At 35.3% G+C, this 19,483-nt stretch overlaps 1 protein-coding gene across 6 annotated transcripts in view; it reads right to left on the reverse strand.

Moving 5' to 3' along the window:
• Positions 1-14,373, reverse strand: part of Pop2 (CCR4-NOT transcription complex subunit Pop2) — a 52,837-nt gene extending 38,464 nt beyond the window's left edge. For 2 of the 6 annotated variants that reach the window (XM_069835765.1, XM_069835767.1), the window contains exons 1-2: positions 13,667-13,787; positions 4,344-4,414 (exon numbers count right to left, since the gene is read on the reverse strand). In XM_069835765.1, the coding sequence (XP_069691866.1) occupies positions 4,344-4,361 (18 nt within the window). In that variant the 5' untranslated portion in view covers positions 4,362-4,414; positions 13,667-13,787. Of the gene's footprint in view, positions 1-4,343; positions 4,415-13,666; positions 13,788-14,048; positions 14,179-14,212 lie in introns of those variants that run through there. The other 4 variants (XM_069835762.1, XM_069835763.1, XM_069835764.1 and 1 more) reach the window with 4 other exon arrangements.
• Between the last annotated feature and the right edge of the window lie 5,110 nt (positions 14,374-19,483).

Here is a 19,483-nt window from a genome sequence, read left to right on the forward strand (position 1 = left end):
CTTAGTTTAAGTGAGGGCTTTGACCACTACTGTTCTTTTATTGCTACGAGGGTGTCTATAGAATTTATGTTTGGAAGGGGGGAAGGAAAACTTTCACTGTTTCCTGACAATAGGACGTTGTGTCCCCAACAAGGTTCGGAAGGGATGTCCGCCTACTGTAGTAGACAGTATTTTTAACATAAAGATTGCAAGAATGCATGCTGCGACCACAATTTGTTTTGTCATTCACACTCCCTCATCTGGAAGATCTGGTAACAAAAGTGAAGAGTGGAAGGAGGAGACAGAGAATGAAGGCACTGACATGAACCACCCCTGACTGAAACACATTGTAAACCCTCATTAAAATCCATAGTTTTCCTTTAAAACCTTCATTTTGTTGCATGCCCTTTTCCTTTATCATAGTCAAATTCCAGGAAGTTGCCTCCTCTCTCCGAGATTTGCAAGGCAGTCATTGAAAAAAGTGACCAATTATTAAGAAGCTATGGTGCGAGTACTTTGAATAATACTTAAATGTAATTTTTTTTAATTATATGTCATTTTTCCATTAGTTTAAGAGCATTTTAATGATCATTTTAAGTAGATTTTTAGATCATCAACATCCGCCCCCTAATCATAACTTTGCACTCAAAATTGTTATTTATAAAACATCTAATAAACAAAACATAGGCTTAATATAACTAGTGCCACTATAAATGGCATTTATTGGCTTCCCAGCTCCAACATTCTCATTAGACATTTCAGAATCACCTTCATCTGACTGTTCTGAAGCTGTATCGTGTTCGCTGTATTCAGCATTTCCATCTAAGTCAGAAATTGTAGCTGGTATAGAGTATGATCATCGTCTGATTCCTCTTGTAACCAACTAATGATTTTCGTTTGACTCATGATGTCCAGAATAATAATGAGACTCAAATTAAACCATAACATTAAATTCACACTCGTCTTGTCTTGTAATATCACACACGTTATCACTCGCGCAATTAGATTTCTCCTCACAGCGGACACACCTGACTGCTCGCGCTGTGAGACAGGATCACAGAAATTAACACAACGCATCGCCCGTTGCTTTCCACACTCCTTTCTCCCTTCCCAAACATCGCATCTACTCGACAAAGACACCACAGCAAGGCCAAATAATCTAACTAGGCATTTTTAAAAGGACAACAATTCAAAATTAAAAAAAAGAAATTATAGGTAACAAAAAGTATAAAAATGTTAGAGTGAACCTCATAGCGCTAGTTATCGCAGGTTAACACATTATTCTTCTTTTTTATTTTAGTAGATTATTTTATGATGCTTTATCAACATCTGAGGTTATTTAGCGTCTGAATGAGATGGTGATAATGCCGGTGAAATGAGTCCAGGGTCCACCACCTAAAGTTACCCAGCATTTGCTCATATTGGGTTGGGGGAAAACCCCAGAAAAAACCTCAACCAGGTAACTTGCCCCAACCGGGAATCGAACCCGGGCCACCTGGTTTCGTGGCCAGACGCACTAACCGTTACTCCACAGGTGTGGACTTCTTCTTCTTCTTCATCATCATCATCATCATCATCATATCATATCATATCATATCATATCATATCATATCATATCATATCATATCATATCATATCATTTCTGTTCTCAATTGTCTAGTAGAGGTTTTAGAGATCTTCCTTATAGTCTTATCCCTCTAGGTTATTATATTTAATTATTCTTGGCAAACATTTTCGTAGCATTAATTGGACATATGCAAACCAATTATTTTTGTATTCCTGAATTTTATTTAAAAAAGGAATGACTTAATTCATTTAGAATTTCTTATCTTATAATGTGACCAAGTATATATATTTCATTTCAGATGCTCTCTTGATTTACCCCTGGCTTTTAGTGTTCAGATTTTAATGGTCCTGCCATTGCACATTAATATTGGAAGAGCCAAAGTAATATAAATTTTATTTCAGTACTCTTTGAACATTTTGTGGGTTTAAATATGTTCTTAATAATTCCTGTTATTCTTAAAAATATTTAACAATTTTATTGTTTAATACTATTTTACTTCTTATTGGATTATATCCCTTAAAAGGCATTGTTTTTTATTTCTCAGTTGAAATTTTCATTCCATGCTCTTCTATTAGCAGATACATCAACACTTACACTATTATCTGTAGTGTTAGCAGGTTCTTCATTATTACTAATACGTTTACTTCCACTCTTTGTTCTATATTTAAAAAAGGAACTGATATCTCGCCATATAAAATGAACTGAATGAACTCTCTCTCTAGAAAATGTTCCAGGCATGTCCCAATTCTTTGTTACCTATACTATAAAAAGATAAATCGCTTAATGAATGCTTGTATTTAGAAACATGTTTACATAAACATTGGTCTGTACATTAATTTGCAGCTAAATCTATTACAACTCCTCAGAGAGAGATAGTAAGCTGTATCACTTTGATCTAATGCTCCCCCCTCTCCCCATGTTCCTTCCTCCTCGAATCTCTGTTGATAAATCAATAATCTCTGTAATTAAAAGTGTATTAAGTAATAATTATTTACGACACAAGTGTTAAAAATGACATTTCATTTCGTGAATAGAAATGTTTGCAAAACGAGGCTACAGGTCAAATGAAGCAATCCAATGAGCAAAATAAAATAATTTTTAACATGTGTATTGTACACAATTTTTAGACGTAACTCATTACAACCAAGTGGTGTTGCAGTTCTGTGGTAGAGCACTGAACTGCAGATTGAGAGGTCCCCAGTTCGAACCTGGGTCACTTATTTTTTATATTCGCATTTAATTAATTATTTCATATAGTTATCAATGGAACAGTTGTCAAAGCAATTTTTTTAATTAGTGTATTTAAAAAAAATCATTTTTAAAGTAGGCTTGCAATGTTTGAATCACTTTATTTATTTGTTATGATTGCTGCCATGTGACATCTAGTGGGAAACAATTAATAATCGGTGTAAACAGTTGCAAGTCAGTATTAAAAAAACTTTTTCACATGCTGTCACATAACAATTTTTAACAATCTAAGTAAAGATTAATTTTTGGTCCTACAGAATATATGTTATGGTAACAATAATTATGAGGAGAAAAACTCGCTCCAGAACCGGGGATCGAACAAAGGGCCACAAAGGGAAAACCACTAGAGGAGGAGGATTCGTTCCAGTGCTGTGGAGTGAACTTCGGCTTAGCTCAGTGGTTAGAGCACTTGGTATATAGAACCAAGAACCTAGGTTCGATCCCCGGCGCTGGAGTAAGTTTTTCTCCTCTAATAATCAATTTATAACAAGTTGGCCTAGAGTTAAAAGATATACTTTTATGAATGGCTGTCTAAAAATATTTCTCACATTTATATCAAAACAGCTGAAATTGAACTGGAGGACAAAATTATGTAGAAAAAGATTTCTGCACTGTGTCATGTAGACACATACAATATTTTGAAACTATGTACAGGTTGCAACAGGGAAAGTAAAAAGGGGAAACCAACTCTTAAGTAACTCTGAAATGTTGAATACATGTTTCTACTTTTATAACATGGTGCAAAAATCAAAAAACTTTACACCACTTTGTTCACTGAACAGATACCATGACAGTCTATCATATTAGAAGTTACAATATTTAGATTACAAAGCCTTCATCGTGTTTTTATTAATAATATAGTTATTTATTTGAATATAATGTGAATTATACTTCAATATATATAATAAGAAATATACATACGCAACTTTTAAATTTAATGCCACATTAAGTCAACATAGGCCTACTAATTAAGAAATCATACAATTTGCAGAAAATGTGCAACCTGTTACAGTGATCACATTACTACCTTTCATATTATGGAAAGTGTAAATGAAAGAGTTTTAAAAGATTATTCCATTTCCGAATAAAAATTTACTCATGCAGGTCCATAGGTATTTTTCAATATCATGCAAAATTTGACAAGAGAAGTAAAATATTATAGTAAATTCTTCTTAACAGATAAGACGATAGATATTCAATATAACACTCATAGATGTCGTCTTTAAAACAAGTGCTTGATTATGTAACATTTAAGAAAATTATATCCTTACTGAAGATAACATTATTTAGCACAACGGATTATAATATTTAAAAACAGTTTGTTATTAATCTACGTTCGAAATTGTGATGGCGCTCTGATCTGCCAGGTAAAATAATTTAATATTTACAGTTATTAAAATTCAATTTTAAAAGATAATTTATAAGCCTTTATAAAAATGCATGCTGCTTAATATTTTTATAATCTGAGAGACAAGCCAATTTTATAAAGCTTGGTAGGAAAGTCATGCCATTGGGAGTTATCCCAATGTCATATTTGCTAAATTCCTACCTTCAATGATTCCAACATGATGTGTCCGCAAACTTTTGAGGAAGAAGGAACACTAGCACCATTCAAGGATCCTGAAAATTTGTATAATAGATCTCTTAAAAAAATAAGCAGCGGCTTCTGAGGTAATCTATGTTGAAAGTCAAGAGCAACATGGCAAACGCATTTATTATCGTTTTATCTTTTGTTACTTTCAAGTTCATAACTGTTTGGATTACAAAATGAGTAGGGAATAATAGGCTTCATGAAATATGAGATGTTCAGACACAAACTGCATTTCTTCTAAGTTTCAAAAAGCTCTGTCTCCCTCTCTCTTTTTTATTTTGGTATATATAAAGCCACTTTTACTGCGACACCACACCAACTGTCTTCTGAGAACGATATTCTACATTGGATTTCCATTTCTATGTCATTCACAGACCAGTCCACAGACATGTTGTCATCTACTGACCATATGTAAGACACCGTCAGGTTCTGCGAAACAGTCTCTGTATCTTTATAGTGTAGGTGCATTTGCCTTTTAAAGAACTACTTTCCTAGTTATTTTATGATCGAGAAAACCTCTAAAAATCCTAAGAATGTTCAACTCTGAGCCACATTGATCAGTGCTCTCCTTTATTATAGAGTTTGGTTACACCGAAGTATCAAGTGATTAAATAAATCAGTAACTAAGACTAACATGTTTAGCGTGTATAAAGATATACATTTTTACTTTCATTTTAGTTACAAAGGGAAAATACAATTTCATGGAAATTAATAAGGATGGAAGGTGTTCAATAACAGTCCTTTTAAGAAACGAATCCTTGGCATAATGGAAAAGTCCTCTACCATTTTGTTCCTTTCTGTTTAGATTTCCCAGAAATTATTATTTTACATTCAGTAATCTTTATATGAAACAACAAGTCAAGGTCAGGATAGGAGAAGAAATATGTGAAGAAATTGAAATAGGGAGAAGAGTACAAGGATGCCTTTACCACCCACCCTGTTCAACATCTACTTGGAGGATTTAGTGAAGAACTGTTTCCAGAATATGAGAGGGATGATAGAAGGAAGAAGAAGAATAAAGTGCTTAAGATTTGTTGATGATACGGTGTTGTTAGTAGAAGAGGAGACGATATTAAGAGATATGCTACTGCAGCTAAATGACAGTCGTGAACAGTATGCGATGAAGATAAATGCAAACAAGATGAAGACCATGGTTGTCGGAAGAAAAACAAGGAAGGTAAACGTGCGAATTCTAAATGAGGCAGTAGAGCAAGTGGACAGCTTCAAATACTTCAGGTGTACTATAAGCAGTAACATGAGCTGCTGCCAGGAAGTCAAAAGCAGGATAGAAATGGCAAGGGAAGCTTTTAATAGAAAAAGGAGCATCTTCTATGGACTTCTGGAAAAAGAACTAAGGAAGAGACTAGTGAAGTGCTTTGTGTGGAGTGTGGCATTGTGTGGAGCAGAAACATGGACATTATGACGAAGTGAAGAGAAGCGATTAGAAGATTTGAAATGTGCATATGGAGAAGAATGAAAGTGTGAAATGGAGAGACAGAATAAGAAACGAAGCTGTGTTGGAAAGAGTGGGTGAAGAAAGAATGATGTTGAAACTAATCAGGAAGAAAAAAAGAAATTGGTTGGGTCACTGACTGAGAAAAAAATGCCTATTGAAGGATGGATGCATTAGAAGGAATGGTGAATGGGAGAAAAGTTCAGGGCAGAAGAAGATATCAGATGATAGACAACTTTAAGATATATGGATCATATGCGAAAAGACAGAAACTATGAATGAATAAATGAATAAGTTTTGATCCCATTATATTTAGAAATACCCATTTTATAAAAGTCTTTACATTGAAGTTCTCAATTCCAATAAACAATTTTGCATAATGTTTCTGTCATATTTATGATTTAAGAGTTTTTTAATACTTTAATTATTAATAAATCACTTTAAGTAATAGATATTTGGCAATCGTGTTACCAGTGTGCTTCAACTAAAGGCCTGACTACAACAGGAATTAAGGGCAGTCACCTACTAAGGAAGGTGTGATGTTGACACTGACGGCATAACCACCTTCACTGTTGTGGAGGTGTTTCCATGCATTGGTAAGTGCTATTATAGGCCCGGTTTCTTCAACTTTAGTTATAATGCACCTAACATAGCGTTAATTAACTGTAAGTTAAAAGTATGAATTGCTGTTAAAGATATTGCGTTTCTTCGACTTTACATTTCACATTTTAACATTCTGTTTGTTAACTCTCTGTTAGGACCAGAGATTCTAGAGTTTAACCATAACCTATAACCAAGTATAGGCTCACTTCTGTTTTCTGAACTCTGACAATTGCGATTCTCGCTTGTTTCCGTTTTTGATTCAGAGAGAATAGAAGTCTTTCTATTCTCTCAGGTTTGATTTCTGCTTCTTTCCTCGTCTGTATCACAATAGCGTGGAGCGGCGTATAGGTATTGCTGTTATGAAATGGAAAACACTGGAACAAAAATAAATCTTGGGACTAACTTCTCTTCGTTGGAAAGAAACCTTCTGCTGGAAATTATTTCCCAGTATAAACCAATTAATGAGAATAAACAAACTAAAGGATCTAAGTTGAAAACGAAAAGTGAGGCTTGGCAGAAAATAGCCTAAACCTTTGTATGAACTTCTGGTCTGTCAAATCACAGAAATCATCCGCTCTGTTTATGTATTCATGGATATAATTTTCTAAATAATGCAGGTATATAAGTTCAGTATCTAATGCACCAGCCATATTGGATACTTGTATGCTAACACAGAGTTAAATGATTTAACTGCATGAAATTGGACAGTTAAATTAACATAGGTTTTAACAGCCTGTTAGTACTAACAGTAGTTGAAGAAATGCTTCAACTGTTAAGTTTACAGTTAAAATGGAATAACACACTGCTATAATTTAACAAAGGTTGAAGAAATTGGGCCAATATTTACTACGAAGTTCCAATTTTTTCCACAAACAAAGTCGATTTGCCACTAAATAAAAAGACATAACGCAAAATGGCAGAGGAAAATTCTGTTTCTTTGGTCTTGTGGATTTACCATGCGAAATTACTGTCACTGGAACACCTTCCCCCCTGTATACATAAAAAAAGATCTACTCAAATATTTGTTAGCTCACATTAGATTCACACTCACACAAAAAAGCTATCTTTGGGTAATTTTGAACTCTTTATTGAGAGTCAAAAGAAAATTGTAAAAATTTGAAGACTCATCCATTTCTTATCTAATCAGACAAAGAGCAACATGTCAGGAAATATAAAATAAAGTAGAAATGACACTCAAACACACACCTAAATATCTTTAGTACTTCATTTCTGGGAATCGAACTTGGTTTCACTCAAAAACAAATGTTTTTATACAATACATTAGCATAATTAAAGTTTATTCATGCTGTCTGACTCGAACCAACTTTACCTCATGCTTTGGTGTCAACTCTTGTGTTTGTCTATTGTTATCTGTGCTGGGGGAAATTAAATCTTTGAGAAATATTATACAAATTACTAGTTTTCTGTTCAGTTGTATATTGTATTAGGAATGATTATGAAAGAAACAAAAAGTGGAAAAGTGGCAGAAAAAGGAAAGTATATTAAAAAAATCTAGCCCAATATGGTCTATGTTCATCACGAATTTTCACTTGCTCTCATCTTTGAACCAGATCTCCAGACTACAGAAATAAGAAAACCACTTACTTTCTTTTATAGATACAATAGTACGCAGAATTTTATGACTAATTGCAGTAGAACCAAAACTGTATTTGCAGTTGCCATGTTACTTTTAATTTAACAAAATATTACCTTATTAATTGCATATTTTTAAAAGATATCTAATGACATAAAATCCAGGATCCTATAATTAAAATATTTAATGTCAACCTCAACATAATTACAAATGTGTCATAATGCTGAAACTCGTCATTAAATGGCAAAAACAGAGACGTGCACAATTAACATAATCACCTTAAAATTAGTTTGTCCCTGGGTTATAATAGTATCACATTGATACGAGTATATTAATACTCCCATACTTTCACTTGGTATTTAAATAACATGGATTTCTCGTACTGGATATGTGGAAAATATCTGTAAATTCATGATATAACCTCATTATTTTCATATTTGCGAACCGACTGAATAAAGAATTAACATTTAAAAAATGAAAATAAATATTGTAAAATTAATTGGTATTACACTTTGCCTGCTAAGTCATGACTTTGATAGTTCCCGTGAGAGAGAAACAAAGAAAGATCTTGAACTTTGTCAGGCCATTCTGTTACAGGGTTTTTCTGCCAGTGTTGCTAAATTTCAAGTATAATATTTATACACAGTGTAGTGTATTTTAAGTGCATTTTAGATATCAGACTAGAAGCTAAAGTTTCTCACAGCTGCACATGGCACACTGGTTACTGCTTGTTGATAAGATAACAAACCAAAGAAATGGCAAGAGTTTATCTCCTGGCAAACCATAACGATAATAAGCCTAGTTCATTGTTTTTAAAACAGTGTATTACAAATACTCTTATTTAGAAATAGTCAGGTCAAATTTTATACTAGAAAATTGTTATTTTAAGGAACACAAACATGTCTATAAGGAACTCAATGTAATTGCAGTAGAAAGTATTGTGTTCAGTTTGGGCACATGATCATTAAGAATAAGATCGAATATGAATAGCAACCTTTACTTGAAAATTATTCTTTGGTGAGGAAAAAATATATTTAGTTCACTTTACAGAGACTATGAATAGGTTTTATCATATGTGCAAAACTATTATGGAAAATGATCCAATTAACTAAAAACAATTCTATGATTGTCCTGTTTTCAAATTATATCCAATTTGATACAGCAACTATGTGCTTAATTTCATAAAATGATCCCTAAAAGGCCTAAATGCAAGTAAACAATATCTCATCCTCACTCTTATAACATAAGACGAAATGCCTCCTTCTCCTCCTCCCCTTTACAAGAAACAAGATTATATTTCACAAATCCGTACATGTACTGCACTCCTGCCATATTTTTTATTAAACAAGTCTTCATTCGTAGAAAATACAACTACCCAATACAATTCAAATGTGATGCTCTTATCAAACGAACCTCTAAGAACACAAGAGTTTCTCGTTTAAATAACAACCAACATGAACATTATTACCGTTCATGAACTCCTGAATAGAAACAACTTCGCTAACACTATTAATAGAAGGAATTATTGAAATATAAAATGGCTGGTAACTTGGAAACAAGGAAAAATCAGCCCTATGATGATCTTTTATTATTGTTTCCAGGTGTCGAAACTACCTCTGAAATAGTTCACACGTTTTGATACAAAAAGGAATGTCAAGGCCAAACCAGTGTTGACTGGTTTGTTATGATAGCTATAGATATAATGTACACAGATTACGAAATGATCTGCAGCTATTTAGTGTGGAGAATTTTTAAGACATTTATTCTTGCATTTCAATTACATATAAGGTATGATTTGGCCCTTCAAGGGCTATTGTGGCCTGGATTACTTATTATAAGGACGAAAAATACAAAGACTGCAATGTCTTGTCTGTTTTGTTTTGCCAGAGTAGCTAAGTGGAAAAACACTGCAAACGACATTTTATTTCTTTTGCAATGTTTTAATATAACACATTGCACATGCTTATACTCTTATAAACTCTGATGGTTGAAAATTGAAGTGCAACCTTCAATATAGGCTGTAGAACCTAGAAGGTTGTGGGGAAATGTCACAATCTTAAGCATCAAGCATTTATTTTTCTGTTCCTGTAAAATTTTAATTTGGCGCTTGCAACATTTTTCCATTTAGCTACTAAATTAGAGGCGGCCGGGTAGCTCAGTTTGTAGAGCAGCGGGGAAGGTCCGGGGTTCGATCCCGAGTGGTGACGGGATTTTTCTCATTGCCAAACTTTCAGAACAGCCCCGAGGTTCACTCAGCCTCCTATAAAATTGAGTACTGGGTCTTTCCCGAGGGTAAAAGGCAGTCAGAGCGTGGTGCCGACCACACCACCTCATTCTAGTGCCGAGGTCATGGAAAGCATGGGGCTCTACCTCCATGCCCCCCAAGTGCCTTCATGGCGTGTGACGGGGATACCTTTACCTTTTTTGTTTTTTTTTTTTACTAAATTAGAAGACTTTTTAAAAAATGTGCATAATCATCACCTACAGTGTTGAGTATTCACTCATATCAAACATTTCATGCACTTTATGGCGCAAAACTTCTTTGTACAAATTATTAATGCCCATGATGTGATAATTACTTTGTATGTTTTTTTTTTTTTTTTTTTTTTTGGGAGATGGCAATTTCTAGTGAACATGTAGATTTTCGAAACTTCATTACAAACTCCTCCTTCATTTCGGAATATGTATGATAAGAACTTTCTTGTGTTAAATTTTAACGTACCTTGTTAACATGTTTCGACCTATTTTCGGTCATCTTCGGAACTGATCGTTGTTAGTCTTGGCGCCTCTTGTTTCTTGTGTGGGTGCGTTCGTAGTGTAGAGTCAAAGAGTGTATGTGTTTTAACATTCACGACCAGTTACGCAAATGACCGAAAATAGGTCGAAACATGTTAACAAGGTACGTTAAAATTTAACACAAGAAAGTTCTTATCATACATATTCCGAAGTGATACAGTGTTAAAAGTTGTGTAATCAAGATGTAGGTATCCTCCTTCATATGCCAGCGCTGTGGATCAGATCCTGGCATAGCTCAGTTGGTTAAGAATACTCAGTGCGCTAAACTGAGAGGTTTTGGGCTCGATTCCCAGTGTCGGGACGAATTTTTTTTTCCATTAATAGTGTGATGACTATACAAAATCATGGAATACACGATATTCAATAGAGGACAGCGAGGTCCTCAAATAAGAATACAATATAGTGTGTTAATTAAGTTCATATAGCTCAATTCAGGTATTCAGGTATGATTCACAGATAGATATTTTGACGTGTTTTTTAATAACTTACGCGACAAACTGTAGATTGATTTACTGTGGACTTCCTGCCACCTGTTCACTGTGGTTATTGGCTTCACTCTTCCAAGACCCACAAGCAGTGGAAGCAGACACGTGAAGGATTGTTCACCCAGTATTCCTCGCATGCTTAAGCGATTTGTATACCAGTCAATCTCATTTCTTAATCTTTTAGTCTCCTTCGAGACTAATAACTGTATTTTTCACTACTAATTTTACTCATATTTTATGGATATCATGTGCGTCCTAACCAACAGTATAAGTGACAGTAGTTTCGTGTATAATCTATATTGCGTGTAGCCTATGCATGCAGATTTAGGTCAGTTAGGAAGTAATAAACAGAACACTTAGGAGAGTCTGGAATAAATTTAACATTTCTCATTATAGTGTATGTAATGAATTATTAGTTCAGCAAAAGTTTAAGAGACATGAAGTCGAAACAGGTACTTTTAACTGTTCTTTGGAGGAAAGAATAATAATAATTCATTATTTAATGATAATTTTAATCTATAAGGTCTACTGAGAGAATTATTATTATTATTATTATTATTATTAGGTCTACCACTGCTACGATGGCAATGATGACAACAAATTAGTAAGAAAGAAATAAACATGATAGAGGAAGCCAAAGAGCTTAAAAAAATACCTGCCCATAACAATTCAAACTCAAGTCATAATTGTATCAAAAGGTTTTTAATTGGGACTCCATATTGCATACTGTTTGGAATATTGGGCGCATGGAATTTTATATTTCAAAGTAATATAATGTTTATAAATGAATTTCTAGGACTTCTGAGGTATAAGGGTACATACCATCGTTGGTAATGACAATACTTTTAGAATTAACATTTATTTTGGCGATGACCAAATTTATAACAGAATTGTCACAACAATACGCTTTTATCATCATTTTACTTGTTGCTGTTGTTGTTTTATAATGCCAGGCGTTTGACAATAAATCATTTGACCTCTTGCATTCTAATATTTTTCAAAGATATTGTCATGGTCAGCCATTAAAGCACAGATTTTGATGTGTTCCGAATCCATTTCTTGGTTTCATTTTATTTGTAGTAATACATAAGTTAACAAAAATTTGAATTGGTGGTGGAGAATCATCTTAAGATTAACAATTTTCTGAATTTATTTTTAAAACTGTCAAATCACGTCATTTTGAAAGAATTCATAAAAAACACAAGAAACTAGGTAAAAAAAAATTTACTAAGTAGGCTATGCTGTTTACATAAGAACTTTTCATAATATTTAAGATAGGCTATAAGGGTTTATTTTTAAATTAATAATTGAAATTTCATTCGGAGAATATAATATAATTATGAGATAAAAAGTATCTACTGGCGCTATTAGAATATCAAATAAAGACTACTACACAATGGTTCTGAAAAAAAAACCGAAACCACGCACGAGAAAATAATGACAACTGACAACAAAGGTTACTTTCAAAATCTATGCTTCATTTTTAATAGGTAAGCCCTACTGTACACATGTCGATAGGATTTATAAATATTGTTATAATTATTTATGTCTGTATAAAGTAAATACATAGGCCTAGATTGTGGCAAAAGGTTCTTCTGATAATAATTTTAACTAGCTATCATTCATATGCTTGCTATGTTCTGAATTAAATTGAAAATTTGAAAAGTTATCAGCATATTAATTACCGGCAACAAATGCATGCTTAATAACGCAGGCTGAAGTACATCATTCAAGTAAGTTAAGTGTCCCCCCCCCCACCTCCAAATCACAAATTTAGACCTAAACAAAAACTGTACAAATCGCACACAAAGCTTCCATTCATAATTTACGGAAAATGCTTTCAATAGTGTATTTTCCAATTTTACCTCAAAACGTCACATGTCACATACAATACAGATACACTGAAAATAAGACTTCATCAGTCTATCACACATATTCATCTTCGGTAATTATATCTTCAAACAAGCCAATAGTCAAAGGCATACTGAAGAAATATATTTGCAAAGTGGACCGTAAAGAGTACAATATTTTAATAGGCTATGTTACGATGGTATAAATAAAAGTAAGGTTGTCTTAAAATTAAGTAAATACAGTGTCATGAAATTGATAATTTAGCATTATAGGAAAAACTATTTCAGATTTCTATAAGTTAATCAATATTTCATGATAGAAAACTCACCAGAAAAATTAGGTTATGTTATTAGAACTAAATGCACATGACAGAGCTGAATAGCTGTTGTGCAATTTGTTGAGGTTATATGACTATTATCTTAATAACTGTACTCTGAGAATAATCACTTGTTTCGTCTATTATAAAATAAATAAGACTTCAATAAACAAAATGCAGTACCTTTTCCTTTCCTTTAATCACTTCGCAGTGGTTGTTATCTGGCTTCTTTGGCGTATCCACAATTACAGCAATGATATTCACATCACAAACGCAGAACACTTTCATTGGTCAGCATATGTCTCTGAAAGATAAAAGACTTCATGAATTACTGCGTAACTATAATCAATTAGTAAAATAGGGGAAAATTATACAAACAAAGGTAGGTAAAATAATGCTAGAGATTAAGATAACAATTATGCTTGTAATAACCTATTCAACGTACACATTTCCTTTGTTCTATAAACAGCAATGCAAATTGTTGTTCATTTAAGAAAATAAAGATGTTTTGTATTTCAAATTAGAATTACAAATATAATGAAATACTAAAGAATCTAGAGTATACCATAAAATCATCCTCAGGAGTTTACACTCCAAACAATCTTGGAGGTTGGATTAGACGCCTTGCATTACGGAGAGCAGTTTCACCACGAGTATGCGTTAGTTTGATGTTTTCTTCCTCAAACAAAACTTGTAATGGATATTAAGTGTAACAATATTAATACTTACGAACCTGTCATTGCACTGGTGTAAATTATATACCGCTTTTTATTGATAGATGGTGAATTTTAGAATTCTTCCCAACAGATGAAGACAGGACCTTATGACGTCACAAAATTTAACATGATGCAAAAATGATCGATACATCGAATAAGTCAGATCGACACGACCATTAATGCAATGTATGACCGACAGTAGTACTTAGCAGTCATATAAATTGACCTACAGATGTCGCTAGTATCGACATCATTGGTCACAGGCTCTGTCACAGACAGACCAACGAGTTGGCACAGACAGAGCCTTCTTCAATTACAAGCCGGAGCATGGGTAGGTTTGGCAACGCTGAGTGGAGGCGGGAGATTCTAATGTAATATTGAAGTAATAGTGCTTGCTCATTGCTTTCGTTGTACGTAACATGCATTTTTTTCAATATTACTTTATGCACAAAGGTAAGATCAAGATTCAGGTTAGTGATGTAAATTATTACAGATTCGAAAATAGTGTTTTATTGCAATCAATTAGCTTTACGGCGCAAGTAGGCTACTTACATACAAAGACTGCCACTTAAAATAATAATTAAAAAAATATGTTTTTTCTTGCTAGTACAAAGGTAAATAAATAAAGAAGATATTCCTTGCACCGAAAATAATGAAATCAATAATGCAATAAAGACGTAAGTTCCTACGCAATATTCTTCAGTTCCATTCAATTAACAAATTTGTGGCTAGCAAATTGACAATGTTTTGCGACTTTATGTTGTTTCACCTCTGATGTGAATGATGTAGGATATCATATACATTTTAATTACATGTGATTATTTGTCGTACATATTTCAGATGTCCAGGAAGCCAGTTTTAGTTTGACCTGGCCAGTCACCATAACAATACTGTTATCCTAAATTATTTGTTATAAACTTTTTAAAATATAATTTTAAATAAATATAACTATAGAAAACTAGCTAAGAATGTAAATTATGCAAATAAAATAAACATGCAAACAGAGGAAATTATTGACATGTTATAATAAAGTATGAAAATGTAAATACAGCTAGGTCAGGTATAAAGATCTATGAAAAAATGAAGAAATATACCTTCAACAAAATACGTAACAAAACACATCATTATCTATTAACCCGTAAGTAGGCGCGTGGGGGTCAGGTAGGCCTCCACGGTTATTAATGTTCATATATAATTATTTGTGTATTGACTGCACTGCTCGGCGCCTCAATACCTTTCTAAAATATCGTTTTCGGAATTATGAAGTGTTTGCCTCAGAGGCGCCGACTTTTGAAAATTTTTGGAGTATGTTCATCATGTTACTTACTTACTGGCTTTTAAGGAACCCGGAGGTTCATTGCCGCCCTCACGTAAGCCCGCCATTGGTCCCTATCCTGAGAAAGATTAATCTAGTCCCTACCATCATATCCCACCTCCCTCAAATCCATTTTAATATTATCTTCCCATCTACGTCTCGGCCTCCCCAAAGGTCTTTTCCCCTCTGGCCTCCCAACTAATAATCTATATGCATTTCTGGATTCGCCCATACGTGCCACATGCCCTGCCCATCTCAAACGTCTGGATTTAATGTTTATCATGTTACACTTTAAAACTCATAATTACCCCTTATATAATTATAGTAAATGTAAATGCTACAAAATTAACTTAAAATACATGATCACTCACCTAAATAGGGAGAGACTGAAACGTGCTCCTCCTGACAGTTATTTTGCTGATGAATTCGTTGATTAGAGGTTCCAAGTTCAGTTCCCTTGCGAGATCGGAATATATGTTCAATAAAGATCTATTCACACATCTCCGGGACGTGACGATGCTTTCCGTGACGTGGCGGCATCTTCCGAGAAAATAAAATATCGTCGCCTTGCAGACAAAGCGGTGCGTTCCTACATCTCCTGCAACGGCATTCGTTGACACGTTCAGTGTTTCTCCGTGATCCGTGCCTGCAAAACGTTTTCGATCGCCACCGAAATTTTTTGTTTTCACGGACGTGAAACTTCCTTCCCGCCACCCGTTTCTCTGCTTTCACTGCGCTGAGCGGTTGCCTTTTGAAGTAAGACGGTCCCCCCAAACTTTTCTGTCCACTCGGGGAATGGGGTAATCTCTGTTTCCGCTTTCTGAAGCAAACATAAATGTTGCCAATTCTCCCCTGAATGCTAACACTAATTTCAGTCTTTTTTTTTAACATGTTCAAACAATTCACAAGTGTTTTCGTTTGCTGTTTGAAAGTCTTGTACATTCCTTAGTTTTTTTTTTTTTTTTTTTACAATTCCAAGATAGCAATGATAGATGAACAGCGATGTTAAAGATATAATTAACTTTATGAGACACAATAATATTACCATGCCCAACCCCATATCCATCAAGGGAGATATGTTGCAGGAAATCAAATCAGCCAATATTAGTAAGAAACAACGAGCACAGAATACATAGAGTACACACTAGCATCTTAATACCATAGGACTAAGTAGAGTAGCGCATGACATAAGTACAGTAGTGCACGACTTAGTGGAGTAGTGCACGACGTAGTACAGTTGCGCAAAACATAAATACAGCAGAGCATGAATTAGTAGAGTAGTGCACGACGTAGTACAATAGCGTACAACATAAGGGCATTAGGTCACGACTTAGTAGTGTAGTAGTAGTGCACGAAGTAGTACAGTAGAGCACGATATAAGTACATTAGTGCACGACTTAGTAGATTAGTTCACGACGTAGTGCAGTAGAGCAAGCCATACGTACAGTAGTGCACGACTTAAGGTACAGTCACACGTCGCTACTTTTGCAGCGCTGCAGTACAAAAAACTGCGCAACTCTTGTACTGCGACGTGTGAACAACGGTGCAACCCGAAAAGTAGCGGCTGCCGACCCTGCTGCCCGCTACTTTTCCATGCTGCGCGCAACTTAAAAGTAGCGACGTGTGAACAGGGTTCTCAGGGTTGCAGCCGCAGCATTTTTGATATCGGTTTTGTTGAAACTTTTGCTGCGGTTGCAACCAGTGTTACCACCCAAATGTGTCAATGTTACTTTTATTGTTTGGATATATTTTAATGTTAAATGTGATGAAAACTAATTATTTGTAACAGTTATTAAATACACAACACAGTCTGAGCATAATTGCTGACGATATAATTCAATTTTTAAATTTTCCGTAGCGTAGTTCCAAACAGGAGGATTGCCAACATTGATTACGTGAATATACTGTTGGTTATCATTTAAGTATATAGGCGTTTTTAAAAGCTTTATAGTAAAAATAATGTCAATTTCTGAATACTAGATACGACAGAAAGGCAAATAATAGATAAGGAAGCTTTCGCATGAGTTTCTTAATAATGCGAACATAACCACAAAATGTATATTGAGAAGTCAACACGGAGATGGGAACCTGCAGCATGACTGCGGCTGCAAAAGTAGTGCCTTGCGTGTGAACAGACTCGCAACCTCCAGTTGCAACTTTTGCAGCACTCGGGTTGCGCAGCACGAAAAGTAGCGTGCAGCGCGCTACTTTTGGCTTACGTGTGAACACGACACGCAACTTTTGCAGCTGCAGTATAAAAGTAGCGCTGCAAAAGTAGCGACGTGTGACCGTACCTTTAGTAGAGTAGTGCACGACATAGTAGAGTACTGCACGACGTAGTACAGTAGCGCACGACATAAGTACAGTAGCGAATGACATAAGTACAGTAGTGCACGACGTAATACAGTAACGCACGATATAAGTACAGTAGTGCACGACATAGTAGAGTAGTGCACGACGTAGTACAGGAGCGCACGACATAGGTAGAGTAGTAAATGGCTTATTAGAGTACTGCACGACGTAGTAAAGTAGCGCACGACGTAAGTACAGTAGTGCACGACGTAGTACAGTAGCGCACGACATAGGTATAGTAGTGTACCACTTAGTACAGTAGCGCACGACATAGGTGCAGTAGTGTATCACTTAGTACAGTAGCGCACGACATAGGTATAGTAGTGTACCACTTAGTACAGTAGCGCACGACATAGGTATAGTAGTGTACCACTTAGTACAGTAGCGCACGACATAGGTATAGTAGTGTACCACTTAGTACAGTAGCGCACGACATAGGTGCAGTAGTGTATCACTTAGTACAGTAGCGCACGACATAGGTATAGTAGTGTACCACTTAGTACAGTAGCGCACGACATAGGTATAGTAGTGTACCACTTAGTACAGTAGCGCACGACATAGGTGCAGTAGTGTATCACTTAGTACAGTAGCGCACGACATAGGTACAGTAGTGTACCACTTAGTACAGTAGTGAACGACGAAGTACAGTATCGCACGACGTAAGTACATTAGTGCACGACTTAATAGAGTAGTGCAGGAGTTAGTAGAGTAGTGCACGACGTAGTACAGTAGCGCACGTCATAAGTACACTAGTGCACGACTTAGTGCAGTAGTGCACGATTTAATACAGTAGCGCACGTCATAAGTATAGTAGTGCACGACTTAGTAGAGTAGTGCATGATGTATGACAGTAGCGCACGACATAAGTAAATTACTGGACGACGTAGTACAGTAGCTCACGACATAAGTACAGGAGAGCACGACATAAGTACAGTAGTGCACGACGTAGTACAGTTGCGCACAACATAAATATAGTAGTGGACAACTTAGTAGAGTAGTGCACGGCGTAGTATAGTAGCGCACGACATAAGCACAGTATCGCACTACATAAGTTCAGCAGAGGACGACATAAGTACAGTAGTGCACGACGTAGTACAGTAGCGCACGACATAAGTACAGTAATGCACGACTTAGTAGAGTAGTGCACGACGTAGTTCATTTGCGCACGACATATTTACAGTAGTGCACGACTTAGTAGAGTAGTGCACGACGTAGTTCATTTGCGCCCGACATATTTACAGTAGTGCACGACTTAGTAGAGTAGTGCACGACGTAGTACAGTAGTGAACGACATAAGTACAGTAGTGCACGACTTAGTAGAGTAGTGCACGACGTAGTACAGTAGTTGCTCGACATAAGTACAGTAGTGCACGACTTAGTAAGTAGTGCACGATGTAGTACAGTAGAGCACGACATAAACACAGTAATGCACGACTTAGTAGAGTAGTGCATGATGTAATACAGTATCGCACAACATAAGTACAGTAGTGCACGACTCAGTAGAATAGTGCACGACTTACTAGAGTAGTGCACGTTGTAGTACAGTGGCGCACGACATAAATGCAATAGTGCACGACTCAGTAGAATAGTGCACGACTTACTAGAGTAGTGCACGTT

Source organism: Periplaneta americana, chromosome 9 (genome assembly GCF_040183065.1).
Source record: "Periplaneta americana isolate PAMFEO1 chromosome 9, P.americana_PAMFEO1_priV1, whole genome shotgun sequence".
NCBI lineage: Eukaryota > Metazoa > Arthropoda > Insecta > Blattodea > Blattidae > Periplaneta > Periplaneta americana.